Source organism: Leguminivora glycinivorella, chromosome 10 (assembly GCF_023078275.1).
Source record: "Leguminivora glycinivorella isolate SPB_JAAS2020 chromosome 10, LegGlyc_1.1, whole genome shotgun sequence".
Taxonomy (NCBI): domain Eukaryota; kingdom Metazoa; phylum Arthropoda; class Insecta; order Lepidoptera; family Tortricidae; genus Leguminivora; species Leguminivora glycinivorella.
Genome location: NC_062980.1, coordinates 15065262 through 15087678, shown reverse-complemented (window position 1 = coordinate 15087678; position 22417 = coordinate 15065262). Strand labels below are relative to the sequence as shown.

The window sequence follows — 22417 nt, the reverse complement described above, 5'->3', positions numbered from 1 at the left end:
CCGTTACCTTCGAGCTTTCAACTTAGACCTTCGACGTTCTCTCCACGGATGATCCTGGCGCTCTCCGATACACAACACTGATTGAAATTAAGTTAAATTACGGGTGATGGTGCTTTCAAATAATCTACTGTGAGAAATAGCGAGACTGGCTAAGGTGATGGTGACTGTTCGCGAATCTATTGCGTACTGGCTCTGTCAATTGCATGACAGAGCAACCGTTTTTTTTTAATATTCAAATTTTAACCGTGACAAAGTGTTGCCACAGTTAACATGAAAAAATATCCAAAAAATGATGAGCAAAACTGAACAGCAATCTTTATTTAATAAGTAATCATAATAGTAAACTCTAATCATTACATTGCAATGTGAGGTATTACATGAAACTGTTTTTTTTTTTTAAAGAATTGGTGAATATTTGGTTTAATGGAAGAGAGTTGAAGTTGCATATCAGGCAAAACTCACACGGAGCCCCTAGAGACGCTTTGCGGAGCCCTAGAGATCCGCGGAGCACACTTTGAGTATGGCTGACCTACACTATACACACTTCCGCTAATGATACCATATCTAAACTCAACTTTACTTTGCAATACTCGTATATTGTTGTTTTACAATATATTATACTCGTATACAACAATACAACATTAGTCTTATTGCAATCATCACTGTCTCGTTATACACGGTGTAACATGAGGAAACCGAAAGATTTTAACTACGCATTTCTGAGGGCGAAATGAAGATAAAATGTTACATGACGTCAAGCAAATTTCGCAAAAATTTTTTTTTGTATTTTTTTTGGATGTATTTTCACATAAAAAGTAAATTGAATTTTTTTATTTAAAGTGCTAGTTTTACGAAATTTTTATTTTAAGTAAAATTTTCAATTTTTTTCTAAAAAAATACTTTTTTGCAATGTGTCACTAGTTTCTTTTTGACATCTATCAACGAGGATAGTTAGGTCTAGGTTGTCTGGAAGAGATCGCTCTTTAGCGATAAGACCGCCTCTTGTTTTACCTCTTGTTGTTGTGTATACTTACTATATTGTTTCCTGTATTGAGGTGTGCAATAAAGAGTATTTGTATTGTATTGTATTGTATAGTTAGATTATGTCCGATAACGGCATCATCGCCATCAAAACAGCGTTTTGTTCTGAGAAATGATAAGTAATTGTTATTTTTTTTAATGCTTATAACTCTGAAAGTAGGCGAAATCCAGAAAAGTTTATATGACATTTTACTCTTCTAATGTGATGTGGAATACGCTGTTAAAATTATTCGGTTTTCCTCATCTTACACTGTGTATGTAACAAAAAAGCATTAGAGAATTTCATTCACATACGTTTATCAATTATCATCAACAATTGAGTATTAAAAAAATCGATCTTGCTACAAATGTCATACAGTCCATATTTAAAGCATCTTTGAATGAAGATTTGACAAGGTGAAGAGTTGAAAGTATTCGATATCGGCAATGGAACCGTGTCATAATGTTGCATCTCTGTCGCACCTGCATTAATTTGAAGGACAGACTCAGTCGAAGTTGGAAGGATTATCGTTTCATATCGATAATCGCTGTGATGTTATCGTATTCGTGGGCTCAGTCGTAATTGTAATCGCACAATAGTAAGTGTTCTGTTTCGCGCGTCTTCGGACTGCAGTGTTGTTTATTTTTAAACTGTGTCATACTGATAAGGATTTACATACTGTTTTTAAAGGTGAGTTTTTTAAAGGCTTTTTTGAGACGTGTGTCCTACATAATTGGCGTTATTTGAGATAATTTTTGTAATACTTATTGTTTTCATGATACTTAAATGTATTCTTATTTGGTTTTTCCTTAAACTTCTATTGATGATACTGAATTGTGTTTCACGAATAAGGGTCCCCCCACATCTAGCGTCTCGCGAGCGTCGCGTCGGGCCAACTGTATGGAAAAAGACGCCGCGTCGACGCGAGACGCTAGATGTGGGGGGACCCTTATTCGTGAAACACAATTCAGTATCCCTGGGGGACCCAAAGTAACTAGAAGAAATGAGTGCCGTACGCCAAAATAAAATAGATTCATAAAATAGACGATTTCTGTAAAGTTATAAGCACATTAATAATACATTATTGCATAGGACGGGAAAGAAAGACAGAAAAGAAAGTAAGAAAAAAAAATCTTTGGCATAAGAAAAACATAGGTACAATACAATACAAAACGAGTGAACCGGTGTACCAAATAGGATGCCGCTCAGCGTAGACCGTGTCTAAGAGACACGGCACTGATTTTGAGGGCACCCATAATTAAAACTAGACTTAAAACTAAAACTAAACTTAAACTTAAAAGAGGGATTCGTCTACGAGTTTAACGAAGAGGAACCCACGAATTGCCATAGTTTTTCAAAATTTTCCTTATAAAAATAGCTTTATAAAGTTTACAACAATATCTGTTCAGTCGTTTTTGAGTCAAACCTGGCGGGGGATTTAAGCGCGTAGGTTGAACAATCAAACAAAAGTCCTTTAATTCATTAATTTCTTAAAACAATTGACCCAAGTTCAAAGATGAATCCTTATAAGGGACCTCTTCAAATCGACCTTCAGTAATCCTACGTGTATATGTGTGTGTTCTGCCTACAAATGGCATACTAATGGTGAATGGACTCGGTTACTCACGAATACGTCTGCAAGTACTTGTTTGTCATAGTGTGAGTCATAGATCAAAGATAATATAGGTAAACAATTAATGTTTTTGTGCGAAATAAGTGATGTGAACTAAAATTGTTTATTGATTATTCATTAAGGCAATTTCTTAATGAGTAATCAATAAACTTTTTTTATACTAAAGCTATGCTATTTAAAAGTTAAGAACATTCTGTTGATTATTTGTCAATGGCTTCGTATCGAAAAATACAGTAGCGCTCCGTTTTTAAAACAATAATTATATTTGAGCTGTATTGTGTACGTAATGTACGATGAGATAAAGAAGATGTAAACAAATTTCTATGCATGGAATTCACTTCATACATCTGACTGCACATTAGGTTGACCTTGTTATCCCTGGCTATATTACAGTAGCTTGGCGATCCAATTTATTAGTCTATTCTGCTGGTAGTCTAGGCTGCATATCGTCACTAACTACTTTTAAAAAAACTTGTATCTTCATCTGTCAATGAAAAGAAAATTGTAGTAAGTATGTATGGAATGCATATAGACTTACTGCGTTTTAACTTTGAGAAGCAGCGTGAGATACGAGATTTTTTAAAAGTAGTGACGATATGTACCTTAATATGTACAATTGTTACAGGTTGATTCACGAAAGCTGGCATGAATGGAATGAATGAAACTTTTATTGTGTGAGTGACACTTGCATCGGTCACTGTCAAGAGCCACTAATTTATTGGTTAGGGCCGGTTGCATCAAACCGCCTGTCATCGTTAAAGCGTTCGTAAAATTGTATAGTATGGGAAGTTCCATAGACGTCTGCTGTGTGACGATGATGTGTCTGTCAAATGTGGTTTTTGCAACGGCCCCTTAATCTGTCACACACATAGATAGTTTCATTCACTCATACGTTCCATTCGTGCCAACTCTTGTGAAGTGACCTGTATATTTCCGTTATAATTTTCTTGTATCGTTACTTTATTGACAATACGTTGTTTTGTTGCAGTTCCTGTCATACATGCAAGCTTGCTGCACGTACTACCACCAGGGCGCCGACTTGTCTGAGGACCTGGAGCCTTTCCTCAAGGTTACAGCTGACGAGGTACTTGTACATTTCTATATTAGCTTGCTTTTTCTTAAAATGTGCGAGTGTTTGTTAAGTACAGTAGAATCACTTCATCAGGCTCTTATTTATAAGCTTCTGGCCACTAGGGATGGCACTTAGATTTCCAGCCATCTTAAATTTATACCCCCCTCACCATTGCTAGGTTGTGTGGGTCCCTAGGCCCTGGCCTTATAGGACAAGGGGCACCCTGCACTTAATTACGTATCCTATCCTTCCCCAGGTATAGGATAAAATAACCGTTATGTAGGTAAATAAGTACGTTATTTTCCGCATAAAATAGGTCCTAACTTGACAAACACTGTTACGTACTTAAGAATGTTTGCTTATCTTAGGTATGACAATGAAAATGAATATTTACGATCAATGATAAATAGTATTTTCTTATACTCAGTACAGATCGCTATCACATCTGCATGATCTACCAAATACCTTAACAGTAATTACACGTAACATTGCCCAAGTGTTATACGGAATTAGAAGAAAGTATATCTGTACTAATTGCTACAATTCAAGTGATTCCATCAGAATTCACCGCTAATTGAATTTCAGGTGTCAACAATGCGTAACGACACTAAAGTCTTGGATAAGGAGATGGAGAATCGTCACACTATCGTGAATAGCAAAGACAGTGTGTTACCAAGTTGCAAGCCCCCTGAAGGAGATTGCAAGGATGGACTGCTCAGTACGCCCTTAAAAAGCTTGCCAAGGATGCAAGGGTACCTGTTCAAACGGACTTCGAACGCGTTTAAGACGTGGAATCGACGCTGGTTCTACTTGTATGACAACCGATTGGTCTACAGGTGAGTTTTTTTACAATATTCTTACGGTAGATGTCGCTAATAAGTATTGGCAGGCGATTGTCAATAGTAAGGACAGTGTGTTACAAAGTTACAAGCCCCCTGAAGGAGATTGCAAGGATGGACTGCGTAGTACACCTTTAAAGAGTTTGCCAAGAATGCAAGGGTATCTGTTCAAACGGACTTCGAACGCGTTTAAGGCGTGGAATCGTCGCTGGTTCTACTTGTATGATAACCGATTAGACCAATCTGTAGACCACAGGTGATTTTTTTTCAACTGCTAAGGGACGCCCAACACTGTTGTTCTATGAGCATCGTTGCGCCAATGCTGTATCGAGCAGCAAGCAGCCATAGAGTACACTAGACTTGGTGTCTTGGGCCTCTGGGAAGACACACAGTATAATAAATAGTACTATCGTACAGTATGGCCACTCCCGCTCCCCGCTGAAAGTGCCGCCCACCCCTTTCTCGGTTACTTCATAGCAAAGAGAATCGAGTATTATAGAGAGTTACCGTCAATGTAAAATGTGTAATCACAGTGCATAGACTGCCATCTCTCGACACAAGCTTAGAACTTTTGAACCTCAGTTTTGACAATTTGGCCCATATTCTTAGCTTGATATGTATTAAAATGTTAATTATTAATATTAGCGCCATCTAGCCGAGCGTTCCCCAAAGGTGTAACGCCATCCAGGCCACCGTACCTTTTTCTCTATAGCTTTGAGGTACGTTTTTTTTCTTAGACGTTATACGTCTATACGGAGTTACATATGTCTTTGTCTCATAGTTACCGCCTGTCAAAAACGCGAACAGTCGACCTGTCATATCTCACTCATACAAGCATGGTACGCGTTCACCTACACGAGCTTGAGACTGTGTGCTAGGTCTGCTAGGAACGCGCCTTTTTCATATATTTGATCGCCAGTGTCCGAGATGTGACGCTAGTGTGGGTTGGCTCTAAGATAGAACATTTTTCGCTGAGAAATTACCCTAAAAAGTTTCGCTATATAGGCGGGTACACAAATAAATCATCGTTCCGTTGTGAAGAAAGTTGTAACTTTTAATCTTACCGTAATTTTTCCTTTAGTAGAATTTGTAGCATCACTGGCAGACTTATCTGCTTGATAAAAACGGTACAGTGAAGTTTGTTTCAACAGTCTATGTTATTTTTCGAAAGCCCCACCAATCCACGGTTTAAACATTCCTATTTTTATTTTAAAGCTTGTTATAGTAAATCGGGATGCATTTCGTTGGTTTCATAAATCAATAAAATAAACGCTACTTTATTAAATTTGGTTCTATAAAGCATCTAATGAGATTGGAACGTCGTGTACAGTCGCTATCTGATATATCGGAGCGGGAAAGGTGCTCATAAATATCGAAACACGCACTCTAAAGCTGAATTTACACCTGCAAGTTATTGATGCAAGTTTTGAGACGTAACCAAGAACGATTTAATATTGGTCTGACAAAGCCCATACAAAAAAGCGTACCCCTGAAATGTATGGGCCTTTTAGGCTTAAAACTAAATGACAAATTTCTTTATTTTAAAATCATGATATCACGTCAATACACATTTTGAAAAAAATTAATTTGTAGGCATCATCAGTGTAGTCACAGTATAATAAAGAGTACTATCGTACAGTATGGCCACTCCCGCTCCCCGCTGAAAACGCCGCCCACCCCCGCTCGGTTACCTCACAGTTATCGCCCGTCAAAAACGCGAACAGTCGACCTGTCATATCTCACTCATACAAGCATGGCACGCGTTCACCTACACGAGCTTAGACTGTGTGCTAGGAACGTGCCTCTTTCATATATTTGATCGCCAGTGTCCGAGGTGTGGTGTAGTTATGATAGTATGAGCTACGATAACACAGACAGACCACACACAAATAGACAGACACGTCAAACTTATAACAACCCGTCGTTTTTGCGTCGGTACCACTTCTCGCACAAGTTGATTGAGTTGCAGGCGTCCATAAGTTACGGTAACCGCTTTCCATCAGGCGGACCGTATGCTTGTTTACCACCGACGTATTATTAAAAAAAATGCGTTAAGTACCATCAGTACCATGTGTACTAAAATCTTTAAAGTAACGGAGTTTTCGTGTTTATTTACACAGATTCGTACAAAACGTAACAAATCAGTTAAAATATTTCGCAACGCACAAGGCCGGGGTCAGTTCTTGCAATGTAGGCCATTTGGTCATAGTCGTGTAACTGAACAATTAGCATCTACGATTCTGTATTTTCTTCATTGTATTTAAATATATGCGGCTTTCCGTCAAAAAAGTGTCCTTATGATAGTGGGGATTTTTCGTTGACTCTTCTTCCTCCTACCCTTATCCCACGTTATGTGGGATCGGTACAACATGTCTTCCTCTTCCATTCTCCCCTATCTTTCGTCATCTCAACACTCACATCTTTCTTTCTCATGTCCTCTTTCACACAATCCATCCATCGTTGTTTGGGTTTACCCCTCCCTCTCCATCCATCAACATTCATCTCCAACATTCTTTTGCCTATATGACACTCATCCCTCCTCATTACATGACCGTACCACGCCAACCTGCCACTCCTCATCTTTTCCGTTATAGGCGCAACTTTCAAACTTCCCCTAATATACTCATTCCTGATCCGATCCATTCTGGTCACTCCACACATCCATCTCAACATTCTCATTTCCGCTACGTGCACTCTCCTTTCATCCTCCACCTTTGTCGCCCAGCATTCAGATCCATACAATACAACAGGCCTTACAATCGTCTTATAGATTTTCCCCTTAAGTTTAACACTTTCGAAACCGGGCTTAACGACATTTTCGGGGGAAACATCCGTCGATCGCATGTTGTCCTTGAGACCTGTCGCCATTTCATCCATCCCGCATTTATTCTATTTTTCACGTCACGGTCGATGCTTCCGTCATTTTGGAATAATGACCCAAGGTACCGGAAGTCGGAGCAGACTGGTAGGTATACACCATCTAAGGCAATATTGACATTAACAGAAATTCGCCATTAAATATGACAGATGAGGCATACGTAGTATGTTCTATGCCTAGTAAAGTGAGTTTAAGAAAACGCGCACCATGACATGTCGACTGGTCGCGTTTTTGGCAGGCGACTGGTCGCGTTTTTGACAGGCGGTAACTGTGAGATAACCGAGAGCGAGTGAGCGGCACTTTCAGCGGGGAGCGGGAGTGGCCATACTGTACAATAGTACTCTTTATTACACTGTGACGACACACGATATTCTGAACCCGTCACAAACAAAAAACAATTGAAAGGTACATGGGGCCGTATGAGCTTATGTTTTAAAACATGTAACGGAAACTTTCAAAAATAATATAATGAACAACTACCTACAGTTTTGATTTTTATTTTATTTGTAGGAAAAGGACGGGAGAGCTGAATGTGACAGTGATGGAAGAGGACCTTCGATTGTGCACGGTGAAACCTGTACTCGATGGCGAACGTCGGTTCTGCTTCGAAGTGCTTTCACCCTCCAAGTAAGTACTAATACTATCAGCATCACTCGACAGACTATCAGTGGATATCTTTGCTATTGGCTTACGCAGATAGAGTAGATGTTCGTATTCTGTATATTATCATGTCATAGTCACTGATACGCAGATTCGTCAAATCTAACATTAAATAGCATGGCAATCAATCGGAACTTAATTGTATGGAATTTAAGATCAGATTGTCTGCACAAATAACAGGTTTTCGATTTGCCCGGGTTCTTTGTGGAAAATTGTTGTAAGTAGTAGTAGTTTTGTTAGTTTTAGTTAAGCCTTGAGTAGCATATTTCGAGATTTGTGCCATAGTTTTTTTTTTCCTTTCTTTAATGTCATACTTCACAATAGCTATGTGCGTATTTGCGCGTACATTTTATATATTGTCCATTCAAATTCTATCTGTGAATACCTGTAATTGGCTTTGTGTTATTATTTAAATTAGCAAAATGTTATTTATAGCTGTTGGTGTTCCGAAAATAAATAAATAAATACGAACTAAAACACGCGTCCTCGTAAAACGATGTTTCATTCATACTCCTTATGTGTGTAGATGATGCAGCGTCGAGTGCACACAAATGGGGGACCCTTTAATGCTTTATTGACTTTATCAATAAAGAGAAACGTGGAAAACACGAAGCGGTTGACTCTTTCTATCGACCAATTTCAATTTATATTAAGGTTTACAATTTGTGTTATGCATAGCGAATAGTAGTTTTTACTTAAGAGATGAATATCTGTACTAAGTTCTGCTATTGATTGGGACAATAAATAATTGCTTAAAATATATTTGAACCTTACACACGGTGATTTTATTGAATTCCGTTGACTTTAAGGGAAGGTTCTTTAGATTAAATACTATTAATTTCTCTAAGAAACTAGAGCCTTAACTCTTACGGTTACCGAGTTATTAAAAAAATAAGAATAATTACTGAATTTAACTTAAAGTTACATACAGGATGGTTCCTGATTAACGGACCTAACAACGTATCGAATTTAACAGAAATCAAATAAAACACGGTGTATATTTATGTTATGATATAATAATTACAATAATTACAACAATAAATTACTTTGATAATTAAGTTAGATTATGATCATAATATATATGTAATGATTGTAATGAACTATTCATAAGAGCTTGTAATTAGGCCTACACGAATAAAGATATTTTGAATTGAATTGATTTTTTTTTTGCGTAATTTGATTGTTCTTATTTAATTCAAGGAGTCACATGCTTCAAGCGGATTCCGAAGAGATGCTTTCCTCCTGGATCGCAGCCCTACAACACGGGATCCGATCTGCCATACAACAAGGCCGGAGCCGCGACGACTCGAGGGTCCAGACTGAGACACCTTCTCATGAGTCCATGCCTCCTGGTATGAGGAAGATCAGGTAATAAAACCATTGACTTGCAATCAAAGTGATTTTGGTCGAATGCTCGCATGTTGGATCCCAGCCCTACGAACACGGGATCTGCTCTGCCATACAATAAGGCTGGAAGCGCGACGACTCGAGGGTCCAGACTGAGACACCTTCTCATGACTCCATGCCTCCTGGTATGAGGAAGATCAGGTAATAAAACCATTGACTTGCAATCAAAGTGATTTTGATCGAATTCATCTTGGATCGCAGCCCTACGAACACGGGACATGCTCTACCATACAACAAGGTCGTAGCGTTGACAGTTCAGACAAACACTTTCTCACGAATCCATGCCCGCTGGAGGAAGATCAGTTAGAAAACCATTGACTTGCAATCAGTGATTTTGAAGAGATTCGAGCGTTTTAGATGGCAGTCTTATAATATGGGATCCGATCTACCATACAACACGGCCGTAGTCGAGATGACACCGATGGTCTGAAACACCTCATGAGTCCATGTCTCGCAGTATTGCTATAGTTCACTTCGAAAATTCTCAGCACTTAGTTTTACAACATATATATGATCCATTCAGCGAGGCCGTAGTTGTGATAATTCGAGATCAGTCACATAATTTGACACATTGTCACCTAGATCAGAGGCGGCTCACTCCGCGTTTCTTTCGTACATTTCGACGGCCGCGAGTTCGCGGTCCATAAAGTTTGACAACCTTCACGCTGCGCAATAGAACTCAATGTCGCATGCAATCCGTTGACAGGTCGTTGAGTGAGCCTTCTGTACTTATACTTTTATAATATTCTGTGCCTAGATTATCAATTAGCCACCTAACAGACCCATTCTCGCCTAAATTGACAGTACGTCTTGTGTGTAATTCTTCAAATATTATGTTTGTGCAGAATATGGGAGCAACTGCTAAACATTCCCGGGAACAACTTCTGTTGCGACTGCGGCGGTCCAAATCCTCGTTGGGCGAGCATCAACCTCGGCATCACTCTTTGTATAGGTAAGTCATTATGTAATGTTTATGTATGTTTGGTTAAGATTTATAATCCCACATTCCTGCTACAAATGTTTGGCCCGGTAATGGTCAACACAACTTGAATAAAATTATTTATTGAATAAAATGTGTTGTTTGACATTAAAGAGATTGAAATTGAAAATTGACATTGAAATTTCTTTTTACATTTTGCAAAAACCATAAGGGAAGAGTTACTCCATACATCATAAAATGCGAGTTATTTGTATAGGCATAGTTAAGTGACATCTAGCGACAATCTAGCGTAAATTATCAGTACTTGTAAATAGATGTGGCGACGAACGATAAGTCTAATGCTCACCAATTTTTAGCTAATATTACAATAGTATTAATCGATATTCTGTTTTCAATTCCTTCTGCTTGTAATATAAGTTGTAAACTGTTCTAATATTAAAATTTGGCAGACGAGACACTGTGACACCTAGTATCGAGTAGTGGTACTGATAAAATTCACCCTATTTGACGCGTGATTGACGCGTGATTGTCGCTAGATGTCACTTAACTATGCCTATACAAATAACTCGCATTACAACTCTTCCCTTACTTATTCCTCTGTGGCAAAAATTGAGAATCTGGACATTTTTAGTTACTTACAAGGACACATTTTTTTATTGTTTCTAGAATGTTCGGGCATACATCGCTCTCTTGGAGTTCACGTCAGCAAAGTCCGATCTCTTACACTCGATGACTGGGAACCTGAAATCATTAAGGTATGTGATCCATGAACATATAGCAAAATTTCGTTGTCGTAATGTTTTTTTTGATATTTAAATTTAATAATGGCGGACCACCGCCAACTCCGGGGTCGGCGGCGTGCAATTTCTCTATCGGCCCTTACGTGTTTTGTTCATAATAAAGTTTGTATGTTTTTTGTGCAGGTTATGGCAGAACTGGGTAACAAAATAGTGAATTTGATATATGAAGCTAACACCGAAGGGACTACTATTACCAGAGCAACGCCAGAATGTGAAACGTAAGTTCTTACGTGAGATCTGGTCACTTTCAATTGAACCCTTATTTTTTTGGGTCACAAGTTACGCATTATGTACTTAAACGGTGAAAAACGAGTCATTAGGTTCTTCCGTATATCATCTTCTCTTCATATCTCTTTCTGTCTATCTCTCAGTGTATTGTATCTGTTATGTGGCGTAATACTTGTGTAAATCGTAGATATATGTACTTTTTTCTACTCCAGCACTTAAATCTGTCAATTAGATTATTGTCAGCGGTATCCAAATTAAGTTCATTTGAGTAACGATAAGAAAGTCTATTTGTCTATAGGTTCATATGATAACTGCTGAGCAGTATTCATATGAATATAGGAGTTCTGTTAATTTTTTTTTAAAAGCACAACTTCCAATATCAGGTATGTTTTCATTTGCAGTAATAAGTAACTTTTAATAAATAATAAAATATTTAGGTTCATAATTTAAATCAAGATGAAAAAATAAACTGAAATGCGTTTTACATATTAGATATTGCAAAACAAAGGTAAAAATCATAAGTTTATCCAATAATGTTCCATTCCACATTTAAATATTCTTGAACGCAACCACATTTTTCGTAATTGAAAACCGGCTTATTTTCTATTTCTCTTGTCTATGGTATGTTTGACATTTGTAAACTTTTGACGGAAGTATTTGAACTATTTCGGTGTTGTGTAGTTTGTTTTAATTCGACGTTATTGTGCAAAAACTTAAGTAATTATGAGTGATTCTGGTGAACAATATACTTCCGAAGAAATCAAGGCTATGGCGCTCAAAGAAACTGACAATTTGTTACCTAAAAAGTCGATAAAGCGTACTAAAAATGTTATGAATTATGATTGTTTTGCAATGGAAATTGCAAAAATATGTTTCAACTTTCTCTGTTGTTGGCATATTTTGAAGAATTGTGCAACAAGTTCTCGCCATCAACATTACATTGTGGACAGAATATAATAGTTAAGATCCACACAAATATTCCCATTCATTATATGAAGTAGGTAAGCAACCCATTTTATTATTCTCGAATAGGTATGTATTTGGCTGTCGTAGAAAAAGTATAGTATACAATCGTAACATTATGAAGGCTATAAAAGTCTCGTACCTTACTTAGGCCACTCGGCAAGCCATCGTGGCCTAACCGCGGTACTCAACTTTTATAGCCTTCATAACGTTACCGTTATATAATATACTATTATATACCTATTACGTATTACACAAAACCATTGATGGAAACCGCGGGTCCTACTGGATTAATTTGGTTTCAGTTTTATTAATTTTAATTTAATTTTAATAATTTATTATGTTAATATTAGTAATAAATTATTACTAATAATCTATGGAATGTATTTCCAACAATAAATAATTTCATTTCATTTATTCGCCACTAATGTAGACCACCTACATTTCGAAATGTCGTAGCTGATTTACATTCGCTTTAAATAGACTCCGGCTAAGATGTCTGCAAAAAATTTAATAGCCCCGCCTCTACAAGGGATAAGTAAACGACATAATGTCATCAAAGTTTGACGTTTAAAATAACATCTGCACTAGCGAAGCTGTGAAAATCGTTGCAAACTTATCTTGGATTACCAATATCACTGCTTCAAAACCATTAGCTACAGTGGCGCCACCAAAAACGGTAGCCCTGATTAACCATGTGACATACTTACAGCGCGGTACGCGAAGCATGGATCCGCGCTAAGTACGTGACACTGTCGTTCGTGAAGGACATCACAGCGACGAGTCTCGACGCGGACGCGGAACCTTCGCCGCGCCGCTGCCGCAGCCGCTGGTCCGTGCGCCGCGCGAGGCGCAGGTCCGTATTCTGTACTAATATAGCCTCGTAAGTTTGTTACTAACACTAATGTCGTGTGTGTAGCTTGGTATTAGTGTGAGAAGTATGTTTTGTCCTTCGTAGAAATTACAGCGACGAGCCTGGAGGCGCACGCGGAGCCGTGCCGCGCGGTGCAGGTCCGTATTCTGTACAGTCGAGTTCATATGTGTACATTTTTTTACCTTATTGCAACGAGTTAGTGTGAAGAAATGGGTACTAACCTAGCCTCGTAAGTTTATTACTAACACTAATGTCGTGTGTGTAGCTATTAGTGTGAGAGTACGTGCTGTCCTTCATGAAGGACGTCACAGCGACGAGCCTGGACGCGCGGACGCGAAATCGTCGCGCGCGGCGCAGGTCCATATTCTGTTCTACTACCTAGCATAAGTTTATTTATTACTAACACTATTTATGTGTTGTATCGTGCATGTATATAGCTTGATCTTAGTGTGACGCGAATTGCGTAAAGGCATCCTTCTTAAAGGACATCGAGAAGTCTTAACGAACGGCTCAGCCACGACATTGGTCTAAGCGCGACAGCGGCAAGCGGCGGCCATACATTGAAGCGAGACACAGTGATGGGACTTTTCAATCACACGTATGGCCGCTCGCATGTCGTGGCTGGGCCGTAACGCCGGCGTAGGCCGTATTCTATACTAACCTACCGTCGTATTTTTGTAATTCCTAGCTAACACTGTTTTTATGCGGCTTATTATTGCCCATGGGCCCCAATAGTTGAATTATATGGTACTAAAATACACTATTAACTGATTTCTTGTATTTTCAGAGTCCGAGCTCCTCCCGCCGTCCCTGAAACCATCCCCGATGAAAAAAGCGACGTCAACAGCAATACCAGTGGTAACTTATTCATTTGTTTTCTCAAATTTGCCAATCCCTCCAATGAAGTCCTCTATTAGTTTTCAGTTTACTTGTATACTCTGGCTTTAAAATATAAAACACTGGTCCTGTACATTTAGACAACAGTCGGTCCTAGCCGACAAAGGTTAGTATGTAAAAACTTAATAATATAAAAAAATAGACGTTAGCCGGTTGTAAGCTCGCGCGGCAAATGTTCCAATGTAGACGAGCCTCGGGCAAGTTATTCCGCCGAGCAAAAGGTGCGTGCTGCCTATCCGTGACACACATACACAAACAGGCACTACATACATATTACATACATATGTATTGTATACACAACTAAACGTTTGCCGCGCGAGCACATTGCCTCTCAACGTGCCTCACCCGGTGTAGACCCGGCTGTTTCCATTGTTATATAAAATAGTTGAGGTGGTCCTTACCTTACCCTTTCTCTTGTGTAACAAGAGAAAATTGTTGTTTATTGAGATATGTTTTAACTTTTGACATTTCTGTCTCCAGAGAGCTCAACAAAGTCCGGATCGGGTGAAAATAGTCCAGTGCTCCTCATCGGGTCAGAACTGGCGAACGAGCGACGGGTGGATTTGACCCTAAGCTTGCCATCCGACCACGATTCCACTGAGGGCGAAGATGAAGATGACCTGGGTACGTACATACATCGGGCGCAAACACCCGCTGCTCTTAATCGGGTCAGAATTGGCGAGCGTGTACTACAATGTAATCTTTACCGGATAGAAGTTACCAGCTTAGGTTTGATCTCACTCTTACAATCTAGCTCGCTCCTACCTACCGATAGTTCGCTGATCGACCATTTCAGGCAGTAGGCTCATCTGCCTGCATAGTGTGTTTTCACATTATCCGTTCCGATATCGGATGTCGGAAGGATTTCAAAGGCAAAAATCAAAGATGGCGGCTTAATACACATACAATCACGCCTGTATCCCATGAAGGGGTAGGCAGAGCGCACTCAAGTTTCAGTCGCATATAATGTGAAAACGCACTAAGGCTGGAAGGCCTTGCCTCGCGTGACATTCGCGTGTCGCATATCGTATCGCTACATCGATCTCCAAAAAAAAAAAATAGTACTTATTAAGTACGTCAAGATCCGCATGTATGCCGGCGCGATACTCACGATTGCTCACGGGCATTGTACTCGTACTCTGCATATATTTTGCTGGAGTTTGTGGCCTAAGTTTGTGTATTTGTTTCAGAAGCGGAAGAGATCTCATCGCTGTCGGCACAGTCAGTGCTATGGCTCGCGGCTCGCGCGCATAACGTCCCAGTGATGCGAGCGGCTCTGGCCGCCGGTGCCGACGTGAACGTGCCGGCCGCGCGCCGCCGCGTGCCGCTACACAACGCCGTGCTCAGCGTACGTAATGCTTTATACACAAAGGGCCAGTTGCATCAATCAAAGTTAACAGACATATTATCGTCACGCAGCTGAAGGCTATTGAAATTCCAATTCATAAAAAAATTCGGACGTTAATAACCCTAATTCAACCTATATCATACCAGAGAGGATCAAGTATTATAGAAAGTTACTGTCAAAGTAAAATGTGTAATCACTGTACATAGACTGCCATCTCTCGACACAAGCTTAAAACTTTTGAATCTCAGTTTTGACAATTTGGCCCATATTCTTAGCTTGATAGGTGTTAAAATGTCAAATATTAATATTAGCGCCATCTAGCCGAGCGCCCCCCAAAGGTGTTTCGCCATCTAGGTCACCGTACCTTTTTCTGTATGGTTTTGATGGTACGTTTTTTTCTTAAACTTTATCTGTCTATACGGAGTTACATATGTCTTTGATCATACACACTCTACATGACACAAGAGATCGCAGAACAGGCACGCTCCAGTACCAATTCATATGTATAGAAACGCTCATCATCATCACAACCACAATCAGAGAAAAATTGAAAATTACGCTTTTTTACATGAATAAGCATTAATCATATCATCTCGGACGCTATCGTCCTAAATGTTTAAAAGAAATAGTAGGTACCATAGTTTTGCCGTTAAATCAATTTTCCATTAAAATCTCTTTTATTGTCAATATTTTATTCAGGGTTCCGTGATGGCGTGTTCGTTCCTGCTGCTGAATGGCAGCAAACTGAACCCGCAAGACGAAGATGGCAAAACGCCGCTTCATCTCGCCACAGAGGCCGGACACACAGCTCAGGTAACATATCATATCAACATTATCATTATCACAATAAAGGTATTGCTAAAGCCAATCAAAACTATCTGGGAATGTCGCATTCGCATGCCGCTAGGCAGGGTCGCCATGTACGGACGGCGTTAGGGAATCAATAGTTTCGCTGGTTTTACAGCTCTTGAGAGCCTGAGGTCCGCTTTGGCAAATAATATCAGGATTTGACGTAGACACTAGTTTTACGATACAGATTGCCAACCCAGTACAGACATTTCGTAGTGTCTGATAACGAGTCGCGGTTTAGACCCGCGACCTTCATTTTTAAGAATCGATTTCGTCTCTGTAAATTATGATTTTCTTCACTGAATGTTGTATTGTAGGTTGTCCTATTATTGCGGTACCGGGCGGACCAGTCAATAGCGGACCACGAAGCACAAACGCCGTTAGACATCGCCGTCAGCCACGCTAACGCGGACATCGTCACCTTGTGAGTATAAGCGGTAGAAAATACATGTCTAATGGGGTAGCCCGGTCAAAATATCCTGTCCTTGGGCGGCAGTGATCGCTTACCATCAGGCGACCTGTCTGCTCGTTTGCCTCCTATCCCATAAAAAAAAATACTTTTCTGTTGGCGCCACCGTAGCTTGCTCTGTCCTGTTTTGTTTTTGAAATTTTTGATCTGGATTCCAGTTCTCTAAGCCAAACGGCATAGAACAAAGTTACTCGTAAGGCACTGGTCCCACCAAAAGCGAGTAAACTATGAGCTATCGGCTATAAAAACGAACAAAAGATAGTCGCTCCCGTGTAAATAAAAGAGAGAGCGAACGATTTGTACCTCATAGCTCGGCTACGAACTATAACTCGCCCGCGCTATCATCTTGGTGGGACCACTGCCTTAGACACAGGCCAGCTATGATGGCGCCATAAATGAGATATCTATTGACAGTTACCCAGACTACTGTGATTTTTTTTCGTATGTGTATGTATGTACATAATTGCATTTCGTGCTCGACAAATACTTATGGATTCGGTAGATTTTTGTACATTCGAGTCACGAATTAACTCGTGAATCTATAGTTTCGTTCACAATTTCGCTTTATACTAACCCTTCCTGCACAATGTGGGTAGGTTTAACAAATTAGGGTTAAGTTTGAAATAATTTTGTCAATTTTAGTAAATATCGTTTCTGTTTTCAGATTACGGCTAACAAAGCTGAACGAGGAAATGCGCGAATCCGAGATGTCATCCAACGATGACACGTACAACGAGGTGTTCCGCGACTACACCCAGCTCGCTCACTCGCACCCCGAGCGGCTGGTGCGAGCGAGACACAACAACAACGAGGGTGAGTTACTAACTAGGCTGTAGAATCAGTTTCATTGGTAGACGGAGCCTCGCTATGCGGGAGACAACTAACGCTACTATACCCAGCTCGCTCACTCGCTTCCCGAGCGGTTGGTGCGAGCGAGACACAACAACGAGGGTGAGTTACTAACTAGGCTGTAGGCTCAGTTTCCTTTGTAGACGGAGCCTCGCTATGCGGGAGACAACTAACGCTTCTATACCCAGCTCACTCACTCGCTTCCCGAGCGGTTGGTGCGAGCGAGACACAACAACAACGAGGGTGAGTTACTAAACAGGCTGTAGGCTTAGTTTCCTTTGTAAACGGAGCCTCGCTATGCTCCCGTACCGTACAGGGAATCGTGTCTTATGTACTATTAGTACATGTACTACACAAGCCTACTTCCAATTAAACTTATTGTTTATTTCCAGGAGAGCAGCCTAGCGAATGACACAGCGGGGCCGCGCGGCGGCGCTGGCTGTGGTAACGACTGGACGGACCGGGTCATCCCGATTTAAGGTTGGACTGTACCGTAGACTAGACTGGATAGCTTATATGTATTGTACACAATGGAAAATACTGATTCGTGACCCAGTGTAATCCAACTTCGAACGAAAGTTCTGGAACGCAGGTAAAAACAAGTGACGACGCGACTGATTCAATCAGGAGCGCTCGGAAAAACCGTCGCGCGCGTTCTGTGTGCAAGATTTTGAATTTCGAAGTGGAATTTTAAACTGTTCGAATTGGGACTACTGGATCTAAAAGATACCTTACACTGTGATAGAACATTTTCACAGTGTCTAATAACTTTACATTTAATCAATGCCAATGACGTCTACTGTGAAAAGGTTTCAGTGGGTCAGGAATCAAGTTGTACCATAGTACTTCACTCAACCGTTCATTTACTATTTTGCTCACGACTCTTATACTATTGTTTAAAAAAAGTTTACATTTCACCCTGCTTTTGATACTTGATAAACAATCATGAATTAAAATTGAAGGTTTTATAAAGTACTAAACTAGTATACCTCTTCGGCAATGTACCCTATGTTGTGTATAACCGATGGTGGCATCCACAACGTTAAATTATGTAATTTATTTATTCATAGATCAACTTTACGATCCATACTAATATTATAAATGGGAAAGTGTGTGTGTCAGTTTGTTTGTCCGTCTTCACGGCAAAGCGGAGCGACGAATTGGCGTGAATTTTTAAGTGGAGATAGTTGAAGGGATGGAGAGTGACATAGGCTATTTTTTGTCTCTTTCTAACGCGAGTGAAGCCGCGGGAAAAAGCTAGTTTTGGTATATTGGTGAACAATTTAAAAAATCCAATGGTTTTTTGTCACACACCAATGCTTCAAAATGTATTCGCAACTTGCAACCTATTTCAAATACAGGCAATCTATATCAATATGCTTCAAATTATGCTATTTTCACGACATAATTACCATAAATGTATCTACACATGTCTCGCCTTAAATGATGTTTAAATTGTTTAGAATCTATATTTATTTACTTAACGAAAATCTCTGTATGAATATAAAGACGTGATTATTTGCTTCTAAATGTTGAGTGTTTCGTATTAAGTATTGATATTTTAGATAAGACATGAAATGCATTTTGTTAAAAGTATTATATGTTAGTGTGTATCTTCCAGTTTCCTAGAAACTAACGAATTTTTCGTAGTGATCGTTATTTGATATTACATATTATAAGGTAAATTACTTATTTCAATAGGTGACCGTGGGGATAATCACATAAAACTCATAAGGGACGCACTAATACTAACAGCAAAACCCTTAACTAACCATCGGCACAGTATAAGGGCCCATTTAGACGGTACGAGAACTCGTATACGAGTTTTATTACATTGCGGTATTTGATGGCTGGGCTGCCTTGTATGTAACCTCAACAGCCCGCAATGTAACTAAAATCGCATGCGAGATCGCACGCCGTCTAAATCAGGCATAAACCAGTAATAACTCATCTAACAAACGTACGCCGCGCGGAGTGCACACAAGCGCGTCGTGTTGACCTTTCGCGTTGCCGCTGCCGGAGAGTAACTACAGAGTCGTCCTTACACTGTGCCATCGGTAGAGTGTCCTTGTGATAAGTAATACAAATGTACAGCTATCAGTGTTTTTGATGGTACAAATATTGAACTAACCGCCGTGTTGCATCAATATCATGTGTATCATATATATTTTTATTAATAATTTCTCGAAAAAAAGCTCAACCAAAACTTAAGGCCAGAGGGCAGAGGGGTATCGATCCAGAAACCGATATTTTCTCCCACATTCAAAGCCTAAAAGCTTCATTCGCAAACATTAAAAATAGCTTCTTAATAAATAAACTCTGAAAATTCTGAAAATACTTTTTACGGCGTTGTAATAAAAATATACTCTATGTTATATTGTCTTCGGTTACCGCGATAGTGACTCATGAAATAAAACTATGGAAACGGATTCATTATACGCGATTTAATCCGTTTCCATAGTTTTATTTCAAGATATACTCTATGGTTTACGGTTTGTGCTTGTGCTGCGCTCTAGCGGGTGTCACATGGGCATACCACCCATAAAACTCCCATTGATAGTGGTTTCCCTGGATTCTATTGTAATAACTAACTTATCTATAAATAATCTAACTATATTTCGGCTGTACCGTAACATTATTGATCTTAAATTCAAAGTCAATCATGTTTGGCTGTGTTGAACAAAAAAATACATAACAAACTTTTCTTCCAAGATACTATGAGGCAGTTTAAGTATTTTATTTTCTACGGCAAAGCCAAGTGGAAACTTCTTAGCATAATAAACGACCTATAAGTTAGCGTGCTATTTTATAATATTGTATTTTATTGGAAAATTATGATGTTGTATGGACCTGACACATCGAGCATAAGAATTTATGTTAATCAATTCACTGTTAGTTCTAGACGACTCGGATTAATATTATCCATACAATTTAATGACATACAGGTCGATTCATCGAAGAAAATTAAAAACTTTAATTTTCTTTAACTACCTCGGGACTGTATACACCGTGTTTTTATTGAATTCCGTTAACTTCGGCATATCGTCACTACTTTTAAAAAAACTTGTATCTTCGTCTGTCAATGAAAAGAAAATTGTAGTAAGTATGTATGGAATGCATATATACTGCAACTAAGCAGCGTGAGATACGAGATTTTTTCAAAGTAGTGACGATATAGTTAGGTCCATTGGGCAACAGAATAGCATAGTTAGTTTTTTGATTCGTAACTTTTTTGAAAATCACCATACACCTGCGATAGATGTTACATCGATTTCTGTTAAGAAACGGGCTTTGTGTGTTCGATATGCGATGGACATGTCATAATTTTGACACTTACTTAGTATGAGATAATTGTAAATCTATCGCAGGTGTATGTTTTTTTTAGAAAAACAATTACTAATTAAAAAAACTAAATAAGCCATTCTGAACCATCATAATGGACCGAACTATATGCCGAAGTTTGATATTTTTGAACAACTTTTGTACACTTAACTGTACAATGGTAGATGTCATTTGTTTATCATTCCTTCGGTGAATTGATCTGCCGATCCCATGTCTCTGTCACATCACACAGTTAGAACGAGACAGCACTATAAACTTTAAACATAAGTCTGTTATCACGGCGTTGCCGCGTTGTTGTAACGAATTTAGTGCCACCAAATGTAAACAAAGTCGGTTTAGGCTCTATATACATGTTTATACATATAATTATACACTTTTTTATAGATTTAATGCACTTTATCAGTTTCAATTTCTTTTAATAACTTATAAGACTAGAATCACAATACCAGACTCCAGAGGATAAATGTTTTTGAGGAAATAATAATTCGAAAAAAAAATTGGTTATTTTCGGTCCTTCATAAAACGTTGTGCTCGGACTTTTCGGCGACAATCTTCGCTTTGTTTTAGTGACAATGTCTAAATCGCGTCTTAAATGTTACTTAAACATCCGGTACTTTACGTATTTAACTCTAAGTGCGTTTTCACATTATGCGATCCGATATTGGACGTAGGACCGGTATTCTATACAATAAAGGCGCTATCTTTGATTGTTGCCTTCCTACCTCCTATATATGATATTAAAACGTAAAATACTACGTCCTAAGTCCCTACAAAAACATGGCGTGTAAGCTTATTGGAAGAAATTGAAACCGACGTTAGAAATACTATAGCATAATTTATAAGTATATATTAACGGGCCATAGTTAGCCTAGCGCGGTAAGTGCGTGCGACTTTCGTTCCGGAGGTCGCGGGTTCGAACCCCGGCTCGCACCAATGAGATTTTCGAACTTATGTGCGAAATGTCATTTGTTATTTGCCAGTCGCTTTTCGGTGAAGGAAAACATCGTGAGTAAACCGGACTAATTCCAATAAGGACTAGTTACCCTTCGGGTTGGGAGGTCAGATGGCAGTCGCTTTCGTAATAACTAGTGTCTACGCCAAATCTTAGGATTAGTTGTCAAAGCGGACCCCAGGCTCCCATGAGCCGTGGCAAATGCCGGGATAACGCAAGGAGGATGATGATATTAAAGGGCCATAGTTAATATAATAAAGGTTGGCTTGTCGAGATACTGATTCTGTAAACCAAAGATATTATTGGTTATTTTGGGATAAAAAAACGTATATTGATTAATTAAACTTATAAAATCCTAATGCTACATATCCGAATAGTGTCACACTTTTGCCAATG

General features: G+C 39.2%; 1 protein-coding gene across 3 annotated transcripts in view; it reads left to right on the top strand.

Annotated features, from left to right (window-relative positions):
- The window catches only part of LOC125230249 (arf-GAP with coiled-coil, ANK repeat and PH domain-containing protein 2), a 37603-nt gene extending 18718 nt beyond the window's left edge, over positions 1 to 18885 (top strand). For 2 of the 3 annotated variants that reach the window (XM_048135355.1, XM_048135357.1), the window contains 15 exons: positions 3643 to 3738; positions 4312 to 4562; positions 7954 to 8070; positions 9304 to 9471; positions 10356 to 10462; positions 11117 to 11205; positions 11374 to 11468; positions 13154 to 13324; positions 14103 to 14173; positions 14693 to 14836; positions 15403 to 15560; positions 16260 to 16373; positions 16727 to 16833; positions 17543 to 17691; positions 18120 to 18885. In XM_048135355.1, the coding sequence (XP_047991312.1) occupies positions 3643 to 3738; positions 4312 to 4562; positions 7954 to 8070; positions 9304 to 9471; positions 10356 to 10462; positions 11117 to 11205; positions 11374 to 11468; positions 13154 to 13324; positions 14103 to 14173; positions 14693 to 14836; positions 15403 to 15560; positions 16260 to 16373; positions 16727 to 16833; positions 17543 to 17691; positions 18120 to 18139 (1857 nt within the window). In that variant the 3' untranslated portion in view covers positions 18140 to 18885. The remainder of the gene's footprint in view (positions 1 to 3642; positions 3739 to 4311; positions 4563 to 7953; positions 8071 to 9303; positions 9472 to 10355; positions 10463 to 11116; positions 11206 to 11373; positions 11469 to 13153; positions 13325 to 14102; positions 14174 to 14692; positions 14837 to 15402; positions 15561 to 16259; positions 16374 to 16726; positions 16834 to 17542; positions 17692 to 18119) is intronic. The other variant, XM_048135356.1, reaches the window with a different exon arrangement.
- The last annotated feature ends 3532 nt before the right edge of the window (positions 18886 to 22417 follow it).